The 21,129-nt window shown below is 42.6% G+C and overlaps 1 protein-coding gene across 2 annotated transcripts in view; it reads left to right on the forward strand.

The window, feature by feature from the left end:
* Positions 1-21,129, forward strand: part of LOC310984195 (C-myc promoter-binding protein-like) — a 71,412-nt gene that overhangs the window by 33,263 nt on the left and 17,020 nt on the right. The window contains exons 10-22 of one of the 2 annotated variants that reach the window (XM_083969345.1): positions 23-198; positions 709-809; positions 1,684-1,899; positions 5,065-5,210; positions 5,543-5,581; positions 9,845-9,978; positions 10,641-10,773; positions 11,185-11,391; positions 11,909-12,037; positions 15,944-16,085; positions 18,070-18,198; positions 19,838-19,957; positions 20,233-20,382. In XM_083969345.1, coding sequence (XP_083825471.1) covers positions 23-198; positions 709-809; positions 1,684-1,899; positions 5,065-5,210; positions 5,543-5,581; positions 9,845-9,978; positions 10,641-10,773; positions 11,185-11,391; positions 11,909-12,037; positions 15,944-16,085; positions 18,070-18,198; positions 19,838-19,957; positions 20,233-20,382 — 1,822 coding nt within the window. The remainder of the gene's footprint in view (positions 1-22; positions 199-708; positions 810-1,683; positions 1,900-5,064; positions 5,211-5,542; positions 5,582-9,844; positions 9,979-10,640; positions 10,774-11,184; positions 11,392-11,908; positions 12,038-15,943; positions 16,086-18,069; positions 18,199-19,837; positions 19,958-20,232; positions 20,383-21,129) is intronic. The other variant, XM_083969346.1, reaches the window with a different exon arrangement.

Genomic DNA, 21,129 nt, shown 5'->3' on the forward strand with positions numbered 1-21,129 from the left:
TCATCCTCCTCCTCCTCTTCAGATGATCTTCCCGTTCCACTGGCCTTGCCCGTATATTCCTCTGTGCCCCCTGGCGCTGGCCGACGTGCTGAGCGCCCCTTGTCCATTTATCGTAGGCGTGGATTCTCGATACTTTGATCTGTACGACCCCCCACCAGACGTGAGCTGCGTGGACCTGGACACAAACACCATCTTCCAGTGAGCAAAAGAAAAAATTAAAATAACTGTAGATATGTATGCAAGCTATTTTCTTTAAATGTAAAATTTCCTGTTTTTGCACAGCTGAATCTGTCTTCACTACTGGTGATGAATATTGTATGCACTGTGGGGAAGGGCAACTACGGGGCAAGAGAGCTGCACACATAATGTTGAGCACTTCCAGCTGAAAGCTCAACAGTGTTTCCTTTGCTGCATATTTCTTCCAGACCACATTACTGCCAGGTCATGAGTTCTAAGTTTAGAGACCCAGGTCCTGTGTTGGAAATGGTTATTTTCGTAGTGTCAGACTTGTTTTAATATGAAGAGAATGCTATTTTCTGGTACGCCAGGTAAGGCCAGTAATGGTTTACATCACTTTGGGCCTCATTAGCAGCCAGACAGCGTTAGGGGTGGTCTGAACTCCCCTGGCTCAACCACTGTCCAGTGTCCATGTTGGTTTTGGCCTCTCAGCCTCTCCAGAGCTCAGTGTGTATGCCTCTGCTTTTCCAGCAATGAAGATAAGCGAGCCCTCACATGGAAGATCCTGCCAAAGAAAGCCTGTAAAAACCTAATGAATGTGCTGAGCAATCTCTACCAGCAGCTTGTTGATGGTGAGTACCAAGCTAATACATGAAGTGGTGGGACAAATGATTGTACAGATGTGTGGCAGTTGTTTGATTTTATTGTATTAATTTCATGGTCACGCCTGTAAAAAATCTGTGGTGAAAAACACTTTGAGCAAACATTGTATTGGGTGTTCAGCTGAATACGAGGCAGTGAGGCCGGATAATCTCCACTCCCAGTCTGTTCCATCTTCCACTATATTAACCTCCTTCTCTGGCTTCAGCGTAATCGATAAGAAAGAAAAAAAAAGCCTGAAGAAAATCGCTGGCTAATTGAGGTCCTTACAGAGGGTTTGTTCTGCCTCCTTCATTATCATTAGGTTTGGATTCTGTTGTCTTCACAACTTGTTCTCCATCCAATCTGATCAGAAAATTGAAAGGCAGCCATAATCCCATCAAGGCATCATTTCCTAATTAGCCGACTTCCCTCCGATCTGCTGCTCATTGTATTCTCATCAACTTTTCCTGCCGCTTTTAATGGAGCACTCTCACTGAGAGACCATGAAACCTGCTGCTTGAAAGAATTGAATGAATCAATTTTCTAAATCAGTGAAGTTGAAAATCTAGCAAGTTGCTGCCAGAGGTGCTGAATATTGATGTGCTTGTCAGAGGTTTTAGTTGAGACATTTAAGCCCCATGGACCATACTGTAGGAAACAGAGGTGTCAACTCAAATTTATTTATTCCAGTTGCGTAATCCTAATCCTGGTTTGCCACAATAATACTTCAGTTCTAAAACTGTTGAACTCCTAAAGACTTTCAGTCTATAGTCTTTGATCAGCATGACTTCTTCAAACCCACCAGCCTTTAGATTCTAATACTTATTGCGACTATTGTTGAATTTCTTTGTGCTCCGTCTTCAGGTCAGTGCAGACCCGACGGGCTGCTGGAGCTGAGCATGAGCGACTCATCGGAGCTGAGCTGCGGGAAGAGTCTGCACACTCTGGAGCTGGAGATCCAGGAGGCCTTCCTCCGATTCATGGCAGCCATTTTGAAGGGTTACCGTTCCTTCTTACGACCCATCACCCAAGCACCGTCTGAGAAAGCCACGGACGCCAGCTCCCTCTTTGACTTACAAGGTATGCGGAATGACCTCGCGCTGACCACTGAGACCATTGTGTTGTGGAGCCGGACGGCCAAGTCCCAGACAGGAAACAGGGTTGAAGGATGAACCCAGCTGTCCTCCTCAAGCTCTTCACACGAGAACCAAAACAAGTCTACGTACTGTTGACTACAGTGATATGAGCCAACTTTTTCTGTCTGAAAGAAATCCATGTGCACGACGACTCCCACCCAACTGTTTACTGATTGCAGATGGTTTAAGCTTCGCTGCTTTAATACTAATAATCTCATATCGCCAGGACCAGCTGCTCCCTGCTTTGGCGGGCGGATAAGTCAGAATCCCTCGTGTATTGTCATTTAAACAGAACACAGTCAGAGGGAACTTGGGCACGGTTTGACAGGTGTCCTTGTGAACCGCTCAGAGAGAAACCTTTGAATTTCTTTTAGGAGAGAACCTGTTTACACTGGTGATGATTCTCTGCTCGTGGGGATTTTTAATTTTTTTTTTACACCATTCATTTCTTGCTTGGCTGAGCTATTTTTCTGATTTTTAGTTACATAAATGGCTCAGTCAGTCCCTCAAGTTCACAGGAGGACATGACGTATAATGTCTCAAACGGCCTCAGCTAAAGACCCTATTGCCACTTTCTATCCGCAATCAATTTCTTAGAAGCAAACAGTCTCAGATCAGCTCTCTGTCAAGGTTCTTCTGACCTACTAGCTGTGCTGATTCTTATTTAAATCATCTGAGATCTGAGCTGAGAGACTGATTTAAAAGGTAAATCAGTCAAGTGGAGAGAATCAATGATATTCTCAATTTCTGGGAACCTAGATGTGGTGTTCAGGTGTCAGAAAGTCATTGAAAAGTTTAGTTTCCTCCACTTTTTAGTCATTAGCCGAAGCTGTGAGGCCACTTTGAGTCACAGTTGTACAGTTACAGAGCATGATTAGCACTAATGAGTCTATGAATATATAAACCGATGCTGCGTCATCCGTAGCACCTTCCTCTCTACAGCTGGGCAGCCTCAGAAACAGATGGTGCTGTTTAATACATGAGCGATCATTAGTGTCCATCCCCACCTCTGCGTTAATACACACAGAAACAGTTTGTGGAGGCAGGCCTGAGGTGCTGGAGGTTCAAGCCTGAAGGTGAGTCAGTTAATGCTGCAGCTGCAAAAAGCTCCAGAGGCCTGAGTCTGGAGTCTGGCTCAGGAGCCCGCCCAGGCTAGTTCACATCACAGCTGAAATGAGTTGTGGTGAAATCTGGGCTGCTCTGCCAGAGGTGAGTGAGAGCCAAGGTCGTGTCCAGTGTGAGTTACATGATATAGCAAACACAGTGCATTACATAATGACTTGGGGAGAAATGCAACAGCTTGTGCTGCTTGTGTTTGAAACCCCAGTGACCATTTCCAGACCCAATATTCACAACAACAAAGAATGTTTGATTATAATCTTTCATTTGTCCTGCTGCCCCCAACTACAACTCTGCTGTGTGATGATAATTCAATTAGTCCAACATCTGTAGCTTTAACAGTATTACCTGTACACACAGATGGTCTCTGTATTTCCTTGGACTCAGAAAATGAAACCCTGAGGACAAATTATAAATAATATGTAATAAATCTTATTGTTGAATGAGGTTTCTATATTGTCACTGTTTAAGTCACAGCGAGGGTTGCAACTTATGATTATTTTTACTATTGACCAATTGAAAAACTTTTTTTTTTTGATTGGTCAAATAGTTATATTAGTTAAAAGTACCCATCACATCTGATCAACAGACCAAAACCTGAATATGTTCAGGTTGCCATTACACAATGTAGAAAACCAGAAAATATTCATACTTGAGAAGCTGGAATTAGAGATTTTTTTTTAACATTTTTTTATTTTAATTTTTTTATGAAAGACTGGCTAGTCTGAAAACATGGTGAAAGACACAGGTAAGCTCTGTGAGGGTGACACCCAGGTTTGTTGTTATTAGCCCTTGAAACTCATGCTGTGTTTCACCAGTGACACATACCTGGTTTTTCACCATGTTTTCAGACTAGCCAAAGACAAGACAAGACAAGACAAAAACCTAAGTCCAGTTGACTTGATTCAATTGCCTAGAGATTATGAGCTGTTCTATAGAGAATTTCATACCTAATCAAAGATATAAGTAGTCTAAAGTGTCTGTTGTTGATGCTTTTAACCTTGTTATTGAATTGTGGCTGCTTTTTGCTCAAAAGTTGAGTTTCAAAATTGAATCTGGGCTGTAGAAAAAACACTTGATTGAACAATTTCACACCTGAGCAGACCCCATCTGCTGAGTAAGATCACATCTTCAGGCACAATGATCAAAAGCTCCTCTAACTGGATTTTGCTCAGACTCATAATGCATTGATTGCCCTTTTAAACATTTACAGTTTCATACAGTATATATTTTGCCATGTTGTTTCTTCATTGGTTGTTGAGAGCTCCACTACAGTGTTAATTAAAATGTGCATTAATTTCTATTGGCCTGTTAGTCCCCTTAGAGGAAGCAAATCAGTGTGTTCACGTTACACTTACTGTATATGAAGCAAATAAAAGCAGGCAGATCTTCATCTTGAATAGCAAGCATAACAAACATGTTAATTTTTTATTGTCAAAAAGCTCCTGAGTCATTAAATCAGTAGTTAGGACAGGAGGACTGCCTTTTCAGGCTGCACTTGGAAAGTTTGGTTGCACTCTGTTGATCCAGGTTACAGGCGGCGAGTGTCAGGATTAAAATATTCATCAGCTGCAGGAAGTGTTTCTCCGCAGGGCTGGCGTTTGGCTTCCACCTCTGTGCTGTGAGCCAGTGGTCATCCATCCTGCTTTCAGGCTCGCACCAGCAGTGGCTTATTAGTCAGTTAAGCTGCTTTCAGCATCTATCAAGGAAGCAATTCAATATTTTGTTGTGCATCCCAAATTGGCCATTACACTAATGACATTGTGTTGGGTTGCATTATCCAAACCAAGACAAATGGAAGTTACACATTCAGTGTACAGAGCCTTTTATGGGATAATGGATTCTTTAACCACAAAATCACGCACCATGAATGTGAACCTGTCAATCACTTTCTTAGCCAATGGAATAAATGAGATGGAAAATATTTTTGAATTGAATTGTTCGTCTCATTTGTCTTTTAAAGACTAACATAAAACATGTGTGTCCTCAGGATTCCTGAAGAGTCGCGACCGCTCACATCAGAAGTTTTACTCGCTCATGACCAAGACCCAGATGTTCATCCGCTTCATCGAGGAGTGCTCTTTTGTCAGTGACAAAGACGCTAGCCTGGCCTTCTTTGACGACTGCGTGGACAAAGTGAGTTTGTTATTTGGAAAGCACACAGTTTAAATTTTCCTTTTGATGCAGTGGAACTAACGAAAATCTACAAAAAGCTTTTCTCTTCCTAGTTAATTTTGATCTAAAGCGTAGTTCTTTTGGAGAAGTTCTACCTTCTCTTCCTAGTTAATTTTGATCTAAAGCGTAGTTCTTTTGGAGAAGTTCTACCTTTCTCAGCGGGCTTCTCTTTTTCCAATTATAGCAGCATTAGTAGTTTCCACATCACCTGTCTTCAGTCACACTGCTTCTCTGCTTCTCTGATTTCTTGAGTTTCTCTTTCTCCTTCTCCCTCTGCCTCCATCTGCGAGCAGCTCTACAATTCAGAGCGGAGTGCGGACAAAGGAGGAAAGGTAAGCCTATTATTACTTGGTCGATTCTCACCTCTGCTCGGAGTACATTGTGCTTGGTGCTTGATCCTGGCACGTCAGGACTCTGAGAAGCGAGTAGTCTGCTGCAGTCTCCACCCCTGCGGCTTCAGTCTGAGATGTCACGTCAGTTTTCCCGCCCACTTATGAGCGGTTAATTGAAACGAGTTCCTTCTGATAGCCATTTTTTAATTATGATTTGAATATTAAAAGTCCACAGCAAATTCGCAGCGACAGCAAGTTGTCCAGAGATAGGGAAAGTACGCTGAAAGTCCATATTCACACATTTCTGCAAAGAGTTTTTTTGAGTCGAGTGAGTAAGGGCTTTTAGCGCTTCACTGATTTCTGAAGCACTAACAGAGCTAGAGGTTAGATTTTGTGTTCGTCCCCTGGGCTCTTATCCTTCAGCGTGACAGTATGAAGAGCCTTAGAGAGGCTCAGTGGATCTTCTTTGCTCCACTGGGAGTATTTTCAGCATTTGACACAGTGTGCTCATGGGGCAGTGTTCCTCCATCAGATGTGTTTGCTGAAGGTTAAACCGTGTGTGTTTGCAGTCTGAAAGTCCACGCTGCTGCCACTCGCCTCCCCAGTCACGTCTCTGGGTCACCGGTTTTCGCTGGTGACATTTGTAACAGACTCTGAAATAGATTTGGTGGTGTGTCCTTGTGTGTGTTGTCTGGATGTAATTGAGACATAGTGGATGTGAGTCCCGAGGCCAACATCCACCGCCTCCTTCCTGTGTGTTTCCCAGACCGGCGGCGGGGCCGGGGGCTCCTGCCTCCTGGTCCTCTTTTTGTGTGTCAGCTTCATAGGCGATTAAATCTTGAGTTAAGTCTCTCTGCACTGGATTACATTATCTGCTAGGAGAGAAGGCCCACTGCACCACTCAGCCACACAATGAAATTGTACTAGGCACAAAAGCGCACACACAAAAGCAGTCACATACTGACAGATAAGGTTAAAATGTATTGGTCCCTGAGGGAAAGTAGTTCAGTGCAGCAACAAAACTAATTCAGTCCCAGTGAACAAGCCTGAAGAGAAACTAATCATACAAATGAGTTATAATTACAGTAAAAGCTGTAAAAAAAATATGAACAGTGAATGGCAAAATTGAATGTAAAAACATGGGAAATATTAAACACATATTGAACAAAATTTCAAGGGCCAATGAGTGATTTAGCGTATACACTACAGGTATGAGGTTTATCATTAATCATAATTGTTGTGCTTCTAAACTAGTCTTCATTGGAAATTAGAAAACAGCAAGTGGCAACATCCAGGGCTAAAAATTCAGACGACAATGAAGAACCAAAACACTAGATCGCTAGAGTGTGGCTCCAACATAGACATGTTAAAATGTCCTTTACATCCGAAATAAACATGTTTACAACCTGCTACAAAAACAGTTATAGCCTCTAGGGTGTGGTCACTTTGAGTGACAGGTGGGTGAGCATATTAACTCCTCAGAAAACTATAGCTAACATCACAGAAGTTACACATTTATTTACAGTGTAGTCTATGGGAAACACGGATCCATTTTACAAAGAATAGAAACCTTTTGAAAACACTTAACTTAATTTGAATCTGTTTTAGTTTTGATTGAGGTTCTTACGTTTTTGAATTGCTAGTCCCCATCTTGCCATAGTTCCCAATAGCATCTCCAAAACATACATTTAAATCCTCCCACTTCACTGCTGTTCTGACACTAACAACACAAACTATTATATGTTTAAACATCTCAGGACCAGGGGCCATTATATGATGCTATGGCAGAGAAGTGAATGTTTTGGGAAGGACTGTGTGTACCTGCCAAGTCAGTCAGCAGACTGGGTGTCACTCAGTCCTTTGGAAATCTCCCTGTCTGATCCAAATGAACTGAGTGTTCTTTCGGAGACACAGACATCCTCATCTCACCTGTCTGGGTTTTTTAATGATGTCTGATGTTTTGATTACTGAAGATCTGGCTGCCTCTGCATCATTACAGCTGTCGGTGCTCTCTGCGGACCAGTGTAGGCTGTCTCTCACTCAAAACAACAAGTAAACACTTCTTGCTTGAATATCCACAGCTTTAAATGACATCATGTCTGTCAGTGTGTCGGGCTGAAGAAGTCTCGTTCTCCCAACTATTAGTTAATGGGATCATTTAGACTCATTAGGAAGTGCTTCAAATTGTTTTTCTCCCCCTGCTCTCCCTGCAGGTGTCTGAGCTCTTCACACTGTCACTTTGGCTGATTTACACAATGCTGCTTGCACACTTTTGTACTTTGGAGAACTGTGATTTAATCACATACTATGTCCAAGTACAAAATACTTTTTCTTCTTTCCTAAAGAAAAAAGTCTTTATACTGCAGCAAAGAACAGACACTGTAGATTCCTCACACTTTACTGCTGTGAGTGAGGTTAAACTTTAATTACGCTCAGAATAACTAGACTAAATTATGAACTTTCAGCAAGTGCTTCACTTCCCTTCCATCAGCCATTAATAAAACCATTCCTTGTAGTGCTAAAGCCTGTCATTAAGCACTTCTCAATTTATGAAGTTTCCCTCCGTGACCCTTCATTTTTTATGTCCACCATAAAGCTCACACCCTCTGTTTTGAGATTCACTTTGAAAACTGGAAATCTCATCTGTCTGCTCCATCGACACGGCTGCAATAAAACATGTGCAGCGACTCCAAATGTCACTGATGAATGATGCGTGACGTCCATTGCATTCGCTGAATTTCATTTTGGGCACCTAGATGTTTTTTGTTTTTTTGTTTTTTTCAGGCTCTTATAATAAAAATCAGAGCACCTTTCCCTCCACTGAGCAGCTGAGGCCTGTTATCTTCTGGATGAGTGGTTACGGCTGCAGAAACTCTGCTGTGCAGTTATGCTCCCGCAGAGTTGATTGCAGGCTTGAACCTGCCGTGTGTCAAACACACAGGACTGACTGCAGGGAACTTAATTATCGTCAGACCCTTGGCCTTGATGGTTCTATTACAATGGTCATATTGTGGTATATGATCACTGGTTATTGTTTATCAAATATGTAGTTGAACATCAAAATCCACAGACTATCTCCACTGAATGGTTTGGGTTTAATATGCACTTTACAGTAGCAGACCTCTGCAGCAGAACGATGTTACTGCCTTCACACTGACCCGGTTCCCCTGTGGTGCAGATTTAGATTTATAGAGTCGACACACACTTTCTGGACAAGCAAGTCTATTGATCAATCTTTTCACAATGTAAATCTCAACTGCTCTGTTTCTGATTCTTTGAGTTTTTGATGTTTTGACATTTCTACTTTAACTTTAAGTCTCACAACAAAACCTCAAAGAGGCATCTGCATATTTATCCTGCATCCAATATAACGACTGTGAGAACCAAGTGTTCAGCTGCTGCCTAATATGTCTCAGATCTCGACCTGCGCTGTTGTTTGAGGATTTTACTGGTTATTTGCTTCATCTGGGGCTGGTGGTGATGTTTTGGCTCGCTGATGTAAATGTGCTGTGTATTTAAGAAGCTGTTGTTGTGTCTGGTATTTTCTGCAATGTTAAGATTTTCTTTGGAGCCTAAAAGAGGGAGAATCTTTGAACAGCGATGGGTTTGCTGTGTGTTTTATTCTTCCTCTTCTGATTGACAACAAGACCCAGAGTGTGTCCAGTGCTCCATTATGGCTTCTGCGTCTTATTATTTTTTCTTTAATATATTTAAATTTGAATTTTAAATTAATTATGCCGATACAGTCGTGTTCTATCATCTAACAGCCAGCCATTTTTTATTGACTTTGCAATTAGAAAAAAAAAAAAAAAAGACTCTCTCTGGTGGCGACAAATGGAGAACTGCATCATACTGGCTAGTTCCAGCTTTGTGTGCATGTTTGTGTGTGACATGCAAAAAATAAAAAGAGGAAAGAAAAATGAATGCATGTTCACTCGGGAAATCTAGGTCACCTGCTGTCATCCTCCCTCAACTTGCACATTCGTTTTGTAGAAATCCTGTTATCAGAGTGACGACTACAAAACTGTTTGAGAAGGATGCTTCAGTTAAAAAAAAAAAAAATAAAACGTTATTTTTTTTTTTAAAGGTTAATCTGCCTGTGCCTGGGCGAATGCTGAACTATTTATTACAGGTCATAATTTCAAGACGTGTTGAACTTCTCACTTGTCCAGTGGGGTACTCCCTCCGTCTGTCAGCTGTGATAGATGAAAGGTCACGGCGCCGTCTCCCCAACGTCTCTGTTCCTGTTTGTGTGTGCTGCAGGTGGACAGTGACAGGCCGGAGGAGTCCAGGCTCATAGAGATTGATGAATCCCAGCGCAGCGAGCACACGGTCTTCATCACGCCCCCAGAGCTGCCTCCCCTACCAGAGGGGGAGGAATATCCACTCTGCTACAGGTAAAACACAGCAATATTTCCTCTCGCTTGATGTTTGGTCCGAGGCACTAAAGCTTTTGAATCAGAAACTGGAACACATGAACAAACAAGTGTAATAATATTTGTAAATGTGAAAGATGCACTGCAGCTGCTATCTTAAGACTCACCATACATCTAACAGCAGGAAGAAAATTGAAGAATCTCAATAATAACATGAGGTGAAATTCTGTGAATTCATACTTGGCATAGCTGATTGAGGAGCAGCAGGAGTCCAGCTCCCTCACCAGGACCAAAGGCTGAACGCTGCTGCTGGACTGTGCTGATCTGAAAATGTGCCATTTGTATTCTGCTGTCAGGCTCTGCACTAAATAATTCATACCAGGAGGATTTTCAGTACTAACCTAAGCTAAGGTCCACTAATGATCAATAATGACCAACAGCTTTCCAGAATTTTTCATCAGCTCTCTGCATTGGTACTCAGAAGCAAAATCATGTTTATAATTATTCTGATCAATTAAAGGCAAAATACACATTTTTTTCTTAAAGTGGTGGTTGATTCTTCATGAGTTTAAATGAACATATAGATCAACATTGTCAATATTAACGACAGGGAGCTGTGGTAGTCTTTGTCTGAGGATGGGGAGTAAAACTGTATGTGTGTGTGTGTGTGTGTTGTTTATCAGGTACGACGGTTTCCCAGTGTTAAGTCTTGACCTGTTTGACCCAATGGAGGGCCTGCGGACCCCCTCCTCTCGCCTGGCTGCCAGGCATAGCTGTCCCACCAGCCCCGCCCCCATGTTTAGACGCACCAAGCAGGTCAGCACAACAGTACCTCACCACTGTCACACATTCAGCTCTTGATATATTAGTCCAGTTGCTAAATTAGAGATTCTTTCTGAAATTGCCAAAGAAAAATGTAAATAATTCCAGAGCCAAGAATCAATGCTACAGTCGATAATTCAGTATACATTCAGAACTGCCATAAGTGATCCACACCTTTAAAAATAGCTAAGAAAAAGATGTTTCATTCCCTTTGTAGTAGTTGAAAGAACATTCATGTTATTCCCAGGGGAATAGTGGCTACTGACAAGAACTGATTTCACTCTAGATTTACAGTGATCATGCTTTGATGACTTTGATTTGATATGCACTCTTCCACATATCCTTGAGGATGAATGGTGCATTAAATAAAAGAGTATTTTCCCTTGCCCTTCTTTTCGCCCACAGGAGATCAAATTGGCCCAGAAGATAGCGAAGAAGTACTCATCCATCCCCCAGCTGTGGTCCAAGTGCCTGCTCCGTCACTGCTACGGTCTGTGGTTTATCTGTCTGCCGGCATACGTGAAGGTGTGCCACTCCAAGGTGAGGGCGCTTCGCACCGCCTACGACGTGCTCAGGAAGATGCAGGCGAAGAAACTGCAGCCCCCTGATGAGGTAAATGAACTGCTCCCAAAAATATTCAACCGGAAGCACATTGTTATTCCTGCGATTTTGACAATACCTGGAAAGTGGTACCTCGATGTTTCATTTTCGTCATTAAAGGGATAGTTCAACATTTTTGGCAAATTGGCCCATTGCCACAATCCCTATAGTTTTAGGAATAGGTTCGTGGTCACAACTTGTCCACGAGAGCGTTTTGGAGTTGTTGGATTGTGTATTTGATGAGTTTGATGAGGGAAACAAAGAAATTCCATTAGCTCTGTAGCGTAGCTCTGAGCAGCTCGCGGCTCTGCTCCGCCGTTCTAAAAACAGCTTGCACCGACAATTAAAGGTAATGAACCTACTGCTACGACTATAGGGATTATGGCAATAGGCCAATTTGCCAAAATGTTGAACTATCCCTTCAACTAAAGTTTAAACATAGCATTTTTCCCCCATGTCTGGGGTAACTTTTTCTAGGTTGTCAACTTGTCATGATTCTGTTCAAACAGTCATTGTTGTATGGACACAGGTCTGCTACCGGGTCCTGATGCAGCTGTGTGGACAATATGGTCAGCCTGTCCTGGCAGTCAGAGTCCTCTTTGAGATGAAGAAGGCCGGAGTCCACCCCAATGCCATCACATATGGCTACTACAACAAGGTACAGATCTCTATGTATGATGGAAATCTGCCAGTGACAGTTGATGCTCTTAAAACATAATTTACTTTGGCATTGTTTATGTATTTGTTTTTACACCTAACAAAATAGAGATCTTGGGTTGAAGTGTAAGAAATTGATGCAATAGGCTGTTAACTACCCACTAGAATGACTTACACGCTCAGTAATGAAATGTATTGGCACTGGGAGGCTGAGTAAACGTCACCCTGGGGCGCGGCGTTTCCTGATTTGGGACTGTTACAGATATTCTGCTGATTCTGCTGCAAGTTTGACTGAATGCCCGAACGCGCCCGAGACAGCCAAATCTGTGGGAAGACGGTCCAGTGGGATACTCCCGTCTCCATCATCTGTGATGGATGAGGACACAGACTTGAGCTGGAGCAGTAAAATACAATAAAAGTCTGGAGAATTGGCTGCTTTACAAATCAAACTGTCCTCACGCTCGCGTTATAGTGACATATAAGGAAGTAGCATAAACTCCCCATCCAATACAACTGTACGTCACCGTAGCTGTCACATCAGATCTGATTAAGAAATAAACATCATGGCTTACTTTAATGTGCTACATTAGTGTTGTTATGTTATTACAGTTCAAATGCATTTGGTAAATCTGACTAAGGGATAGAACAGTTATAGAACAGACTGATTGCAGCCGGGATGCTTATTGTTAATTCATAATTCACAGTGTGCATAAATAATTTCAAACTAATTATTGCACCACTGTACTTGGAATTCACTCTTCTCTGGTTGATCCTCACGAGGCAGAGACACTTCATCGCCGTAATGCCTCTGCAGACCTCGGCTTTCAGATGAAAAGAAACATCGGTGACATTTGCAGTTTCCCCCTCAAGGTTGCACGCCGCCGTGACTCGTGTGATGATGATCATCGCACCAGGTGTCAAGATGAGTCGTGGCTCTGTTATCAGCACAACCTGTCCCTGATCTGGCAACCCAGGGAACATAAAAGTAAATTGGATGATGTGGGAGTAGGCTGTCGGAAGACAAGGCCACAGCAAAGGTTACTCCAATGTGTTTAGATGGATCTAAACTCATCTTAGAAACAGAAGACGTTCCTCCACAGGCACGGAGAGTCTTCGCTGCAGCTGTTGCATTAGATGGTTGCAGGTGTTTTTTTTCGTTTTCCATGCTGGTTTAAATCTCTGAAGCGCAGGGATGGGACAGAAGAGGGAAAACGTTGTCGCCTCAGGTCAACACATGTTTCTTAAATGCAACCTCACTGAAATGAATCAAGAAGTCAACAGTTCAATTAAATGTGATAAGCAGCTCCAGGGAAACAAACCTGTGGCTTATATTAATAGAAGATTCCTCCTGATATAATGACTTATATGGAAAATGGAACTAAAATAACCTTCATGTTCCCAAGTAAAGGGATCTCCACACCAAACTGAGCATTGCTGTACCTTTTACCTGGAGAACAGCTCACCGAACAAAACATTTGGTAAGAGCGCTGTTCTCTTGTCTTTCACAAAGCGCAGCTACAGTAAGGCTCATCACTCTATCCTTGAGAATCAGCACAGAAATAAGAATAACACTCAGAGATGGAACAATTTATGATTTATGTGGGAGAGTAATTGACAACATTTACTCAACACAAAAAGGCAAACAACAGACAGTCAAGAGAAAATAAAGCTGCCGAAGGTACCAATGAAATGACAGTTTATTATATGCCGTTCAAAAGAAAACATAGTAAATTGTTTCCAGAGGAGGAATCTAGTGTTGTTGTACTGAGGAATTTTATACACAATTTATTTCATAGTTTGTAGAGCTTTTTTTCCATTAGATTTTAGCAACAACAGTCTAAATCCAGATGGTCCATTCCTGTAGAAAAATACCATAAACAAACCAGCGACATCATGAAGTGAGGTCAGACTTCGCTTGGTCAGGGAGACACCACAGCAGGAAACTGTTTTCAGCCTCACTGGGTTTTAGTCTCAGTGGTATAGACTTAAAAATGTTGCTGCGCTTTGGATGACAAACCACAAGAACCGTCCGCCACCATCAGTGACCCTTTGTACACTTTTGTCTGTGCGCATTTTTAAAGAGAAAATATGCAAGTCTGGTCGCTTTTCTGCTTTTTTAAGGTTAGTGACACGCACAAGGCAGAAGGCAGAGAGCCTCCATTCTCCCTTGTAACAAGTTAAGCCATTTATTAAACCATCACAGTTATTTCAAAGCTGTTTGATTAAGTTAAAAATGTAGCATAGTTAAGATACAAATCCTGCATAGTTCCTCTTTAATGCCTATCAAGGCTTGACCAGCCTGGCAATCCTGAAGGAGCTGTGTCTGTGGCTGTAACAGGATAAAACATTTTTTAGGCTTTTACTCCCCTCAAATTGTAAAATTGTAAATTAACAGTCAACGAGAGTCGTATCTGCCAGTTAAATATGAAGCTACAGTACAGCCAGGAAACAGATGTGAGACGGTGAAAACAGCTAACCTAGCTCTGTCAAAGGGTAAAATAATCCACCTGGCAACACCTGAACATCTCACTAGTGAATACTTAATGTCTCATTTGTTTCCTCCATACATGAGCCAAAGTGTAAAAGTCACACATTGTAGTTTAATGGAGGTCACATGTCAGACTATTTCCTTCCTCAAGGCTTTTCATCACCATGTGGTTGCCAATGTGCAAATGCATGAGCCTCATAACTGTTCATGTCTCCAAGGAAGGCCTGGCTGTTTCCCACAATCCAAGCTAAGGTTATCACATCTGGTAGATTTATATTTTATTAAAAGACAAGAGAAGATATAAGATTTGATATTTAAAAAATGTTATTACTTTACAAACATTGAATATCAGCTGTCGGTCATTTAATAGTGAACTACATTGATTTTACATTGGTTTAACAATATCCTGCCACTGTCAGATCCATTATAATAATCTCCTTCCATGATGAAACTCAACACCTTGCCTACATTATAATGCAACATTAACATTGCTATATCAGTGTGTTATGCTAGTAGCTGCTCATGTAGCACAAAAAAAACAAACTTCCTCTGAAAAACGTCTTTGGAAGATCATGATCTCCATATTTATTTTCCCCATTTTCAGATTTGTAGTCTTCAGCCCTAACTGACCGTAATGATACTTGAGGTCATTTATCAGATGTAGCGCAGCTCCTACTGGAGTTCCCCTTCAAGTATGAAGATGTATCGATATCACCCTTAATCAGCACATGTAGTCGGTCACACCCTGTAGCCAGGAGTGTCCATCCTTGGGGTTTCAGACGCTAAATGTTGAGCTTTAACTAAAGGTTCAGCTTGTCTCAACAGGATCGCTGACAGCATCTCCAGGAGGGGAGGCTCATTTCACCTGACCCAGATCCTTAGAGCCTCTTCTCAGGAGCAGCCAGTGTAATAAACCCAGCCCTGTTCAGTGGCATACCAATCGTGTTTCTCCCGGGGCTCTCTGAAGTATATTTTTGGAGCAGACAGGGACTGTTGAACGTGACTTGGCCGCCAACAGCTGCAGCGCCTTTCCTTTTCTTTTTCAGATGCTCAGTGTGACTGTGGATCTTAATACCACTGCAGTTATTGCTTTTGATGAAAAATTCATTCAAGATGGTTTTATACGGAACAGGGATTGGGTCAGTTTTAGTTCACTCACTTGAGTTGGAGCTGAAGTTCCGACAATACTCAGATGTTTTGTGTTCAGCGATTTGTCTCATAAGAACATTTCATGGTCTGAAATAAAAAAAAGAAAACCTCATAAAGTCAATAATTTAAATTAAAAAGGAACTGGCTCCAATTCTGCTATGAGAAAATGACTTCTCAAAGTAATTTGGCAGCTTCACTTTTCCTTCTGTCATCTTATCTGGCTGTCCTCTCTCTGTCTGATGTTGCTCCTCCATTTCCTCTGTCATCCAGGCAGTGTTGGAGAGCACTTGGCCCTCCAGCACCAGAGGGGGATACTTCTTGTGGATGAAGCTGAGAAATGTCATTCTGGGCGTGGCACAGTTCAAACAGGCTCTACGACGGCAGGCCCCCCACACCCAGAGCCCTCTGTCAGGTAACTGTGATCAATAACACTGCATGTCTGAGGATAGGAAAATTGTTGTCTCTGTTAGTCTGTGACATGATCCTGACAACATATTTATAAATCACTGGTTTAAGTTTTTTTTATTACAGACAATTTATTTCAAGGTCCAAATTAAACAAACTGGCCAACTGAAATTAAGTGGGTAATTTTGACACATATGCATTTCTCTGCAAAAGTAAATTTCCTGTAGGAAAAAAAAACATTAAGGAGAAATTTACATTTAACATGAATTTGATGGAGCACAGTGATGTATCCATTTATGTTGATGGATACTCTATGTGGATACAGCTGATTTAATGTAGCGTAAAGCAGTAATATAAGCTGTATATCATGGACAGAGCAGACTGCTGTTAGCTGTTGATGTCTCCATCCCAACTGACAAACATGAACACGTATCGTTCTGAACTGTAGCCTGCTGAATGAGTAACTAAACAGACATTCACTGGGGAAAAGTGGAGGCGAGAAGCTAATAAGCTGCTCAGCTGCAGCGCATTAAACAACATGTAAACTTGCAAATGCCAGTTAGACGCTAGACTCTGTAGTAACTGGTTGTTTGGCACTCAATACATATTTGTTTAGATTATCTCTTGTTCCCCATGGGACATCGGCACTCTGCCAGCCTGCCCACTTCTGTCAATCAAACACACAGAGGATCCGTGATATTTCCTCAATACCCTTTTGTCCTCTTTTTCAGAATGAACTGAACTTTAGAAGCACACTGACATTTTCTTAGACTCATTAAAGCTCATTAAAATTAAAACTACCACTATATTAAATAGATCAAAGAAAGGATACTGAACTTAAATAACATTATAAACAACACATGATCTAACTACAATCCCAGATGCATCTAAGTTCAGAAAAGAAAATTAAACCACCGACAAGTTCTTGAATCAAATGTCAGATGTAAGAAATGGCCAGTATCTCAACATGTGTGATTTAACTCACCTGCATGCCAGTGGACACCTGCACACCCAGAGCATGCTAATCCCCATCCTGCTAATCCCTGCTTTTTTAAGATACTCTGTGTTATCAGTGGTTAGCGTCACACACACGTTTGAACACGGCACTGAGAGTCAGAGTGGGATTTTACACTATTGTTCACAAAGATACTGACAATGTAATTTGTACCCTTCCCTAACCCCATATAGACTTTGAAAGTGGTGTGATAGTTGTGTCAGGATTATTTACACTTGTTGATATCCAGAGAGTTCTTGAAAGAATTTACAAAGTATGTAGTGCTTTCTTGAAGACACATGTCACATCCTTGCATGTTCAGCTCTGATTTGCTTTACTTCACTTACTGTATTTTGTCACATATACTTTATGCGTAACATATCTATTATTGACTATAAGAAATTAAAGAAGAAAGACGCTGTTAGGATGTAATGTAGCACATAGACTCAATGTATGCCACCTGCTTGTCAGGATTTAAAGGGATAGTTCAGCATTTTGGCAAATTGGCCCATTGTCATAATCCCTATAGTCAACGCAGTAGGTTTGTTACCTTTAATTGTCGGTGCAGGCTATTTTTAGAACGGTGGAGCGGAGCCGTGAGTTGCTCAGAGCTACGCTACGGAGGCTAATGGGATTTCTTAGTTTCCCTCATCAAACTCATCAAATACACAATCCAACAACTCCAAAATGCTCTGGTGGACAAGTTGTGACCTGCACATTCACCACGCTATGAGATAATAACAGAACGTTACGAGACAGAGTTGTTTTCGAGGCAAATGCAGAGACTGCTTGCTGAAAAACTGGCCCCAACGGGAACGCGCATCAGATATAGGGATTATGGATATGGACTATAGGGATTATGGCAATGGGCCAATTTGCCAAAATGTTGAACTATCCCTTCAAAGGTTTCAAATAAATACATTGAAAAGGAGTGTTGACCCGTGGTGGAGCAGAAGTGGCGCTGGGCTTCCTTTAACCCGCTGTTGTCTTTGGGCAGATGGCAGCGACCTGGACGCTGTGAGTCACGGCAGCCTGGATAGCTCTGCTGACACTAACCTGGCCGAGCAGGGCCCCTACGCCACTGACTCCGTCAAAGTAGACCCCACTGACGATAGATCTAGCACAGGTACACTTTAAATGGCTGCTGCATAACTCCATCTCTCACAGGCAGCCATTTTGTTCTACATCTTCTTTTTTTTTTCCTTCTCAATGACATTTGTTTTATCCTCCTCCCTCATCTGTCTCGCTCACCAACCGGCCTCCTCCTCCTCCTCCTCCTTGTTTCCCTCTCACACCTCCTTCCCTCCGCTGCCTGTTCTTCCACCTTCCCTTTGTCCCCGTTGTCCATCCACGTCTCTTCCCTGGTTTTGCGGCTGTGGTTTCTGCTCTGCTCTGTCCCTAACCCTGCCCTTCACTCTGGCCCTGCCTGTGTTGCCCTTGCATGCAGTCAGCCGTGGGGGCGGCAGCGTGGGCGCCAGGGCCCTGGTGACCCACTCACACTGGGGGGGCTCTGAGCTCAGAGAAGCCACCCTCCACCCAGGTAAACCTCTCTGCCAGTCCACCTGTCTGTCTCTCTCTGGTAGCATTTCTGTCTCTGCAGTGTTTTTTTTATTTGTTTTTATTTTCTGAGCTCCTCAGCCCTCTCATTGCCACTCTTCTCCTCTCTGACTCTCTCCATCTCTACGATCTCTCTTTTCTCCCCTCTACCGTGTCGTCTCTGGATCCACCACATCACAGTCTGCTGCTTCTCTCTCGCTCATCTCTCTCCGTTGCGTTTCTCTCTTTTTCTCCCTCTTCGCTTCTACACCGAGTGATTTATCATTGTCAATTATAGCGAGTAATTACTCACTGGCACATTCTTTTTGATTACGGAAATGATTCTAATCACGGAGATGGCACCTCTGCAGGAGACCTCGCCTCGTGTGCAGAAAGAGCGAGAGAGAACCACAGCTCATAGCGCAGCAGGAGGGAAGGACCTCGATGTGCAGCTCATTGATTATTACACGTCTGGAATGAGTTTTGTCTCTTGCCATCGGTTTGCCAGTCGCTCCATACTGTAGTACAGCCGCGCCATGCTGCCTCATGCTTTATTTAGAGCTGACGGCCAGGGAGGTTCATGGGAAAGATGAAAGAGGAGAACAAATCATCAGACAGCTGGTTGCCTGGAGACCAAGAACTTTAAGAGACAGCTGGAAAAGTCAGCCCGTAGTGATGGCAGGTTGTTTTTTTTTTAAATTCTAATGTCAAGTCTCAACAGCTAATTCATTAACAGCTGTGAAAGTGCAGTTTGTTTCCCTATAGTAACTGTAGAGCTGAATGCCCCGAGGACGACTCTTTTATCCAGCACAGCTTGGCTGCTCTTCCCCTCCTCTGTCTGTAACAGTGGTGCCTCCCAGGATGGAGGGAGATGAAAGTGAAGAAATGCCTCGCTAGTTTCTCCTCTTATGTTTCATTTGCCTCTCTTACCACAGTGCGAAGCTACAACAGATTCATGTTTTTTGTTTTTTTGTTTTTTTTAGTGCTGCTCAGTAGATACTGTGAAAATAAAGGATCTGTCACCTGCAGTGGTGCTGAAGTGCAACAATTTAGAGAGAAGAGGTGCCACTTTGAATCCCTCCCCTGTATAGATTTGTCATTCACTGTGTTTTTTTTTTTTTTTTTTACATTTCTGTTGTTTTGTGGTTTGATGTCGGAGGCGTATGTGTCCGTTCTGTCGCACTACTTCTCTTTAATCTGGTTCTTTCTCTGTCGCTCTCGTTCTCCAGGGGATCAGTCAGATTTGGGCTATAACTCGCTGTCCAAAGAGGAGGTTCGTCGAGGAGACCCCGGCGCCCAGGACGCTGCCCCTGACAAGGACGACAAGAAGGAGAGCGACTGCAGCTCCTGTCAGTAGTCCCTCTGATCCGATCTGATATTTCTCTCTGCTGCACCCTCTAAAAAATGATAACTTGGCAGCCTCGTAGCCACATGGGATTTCCCTTTCCTCTGCCTTGATCTTCCCGTCTCCTCCAGAGATGATTCATTCTTTTTGGTTTCTCATACACATCAAAGCATTTCAGTCGTGTGTTATCCTTCAGTGGTTTTTTTAACAACAGTATGGTTGTTACGAGCCGTGCACATGGTTAAAAACATTTAAAATTGTAATTTATGTGTTTGTTAGTGTCAGAGACGGAGAGCTCCAAAGGAAGTAAAGACTGCCTTCCTCAGCTGGACATGGAGGCCCATTCCTCCTTCAAACCCCGCGGCATCGTCCGCAGCAGCTGTGCGTTCGACGATTCATCCTGTAAACCCAAGAGCTCCGTCAGCACAGGTACGGGGTGCAACCTACGTGGAGGAGATGTTTATATCCACATAGACACTGGGGAGATTCCTAGATAGCTACAGAATGCTGTAGGTTTATGTAACGAACCTCGGCTTTAATTATGACAGTACCCATGAGCCTCTGCTGCTGTTGCCATGGAGAAGAATCCAGAGGATGCACTAGAATATTCAATTATCTAAAATGGCAGGGAAAAAAGGCTCCAGTCTGATATTGTGAGAAAACAGTATTAGTTGTTGTGAACTTAAATTTTGGCAAATCGGCCCATTGCCATAATCCCTATAGTCATAGCAGTAGGTTTGTTACCTTTAATTGTCGGTGCAAGCTATTTTTAGAACGACAGAGCAGAGCTGCAAGCTGCTCAGAGCTACGCTACGGAGGCTAATGGGATTTATTGGTTTTCCTCATCAAACTCATTAAATACACAATTCAACAACTCAAACGCTCTGGTGGACAAGTTGTGACCTGCACATTCACCACGCTATGATATAATAACTGAACATTACGAGACAGAGTTGTTTTCGAGGCAAATGCAGAGACTGCTTGCTGAAAACCTGCCCCCGACGGGAACATGCATCAGCGGTTTTGCATGTATTTGCCTCTAAAACAACTCCATCCCGTAACGTTCCATTATTATCTCCTAGCGTGGTGAATGCGCAGGTCACAACTTGTCCACCAGCTCATTTTGAAGTTGTTGGATTGTGTATTTGATGAGTTTGAAAAAATAGCTTGCACCGA

The sequence above is a fragment of the Trachurus trachurus genome (genome assembly GCF_905171665.1).
Source record: "Trachurus trachurus genome assembly, chromosome: 3".
Lineage (NCBI taxonomy): Eukaryota > Metazoa > Chordata > Actinopteri > Carangiformes > Carangidae > Trachurus > Trachurus trachurus.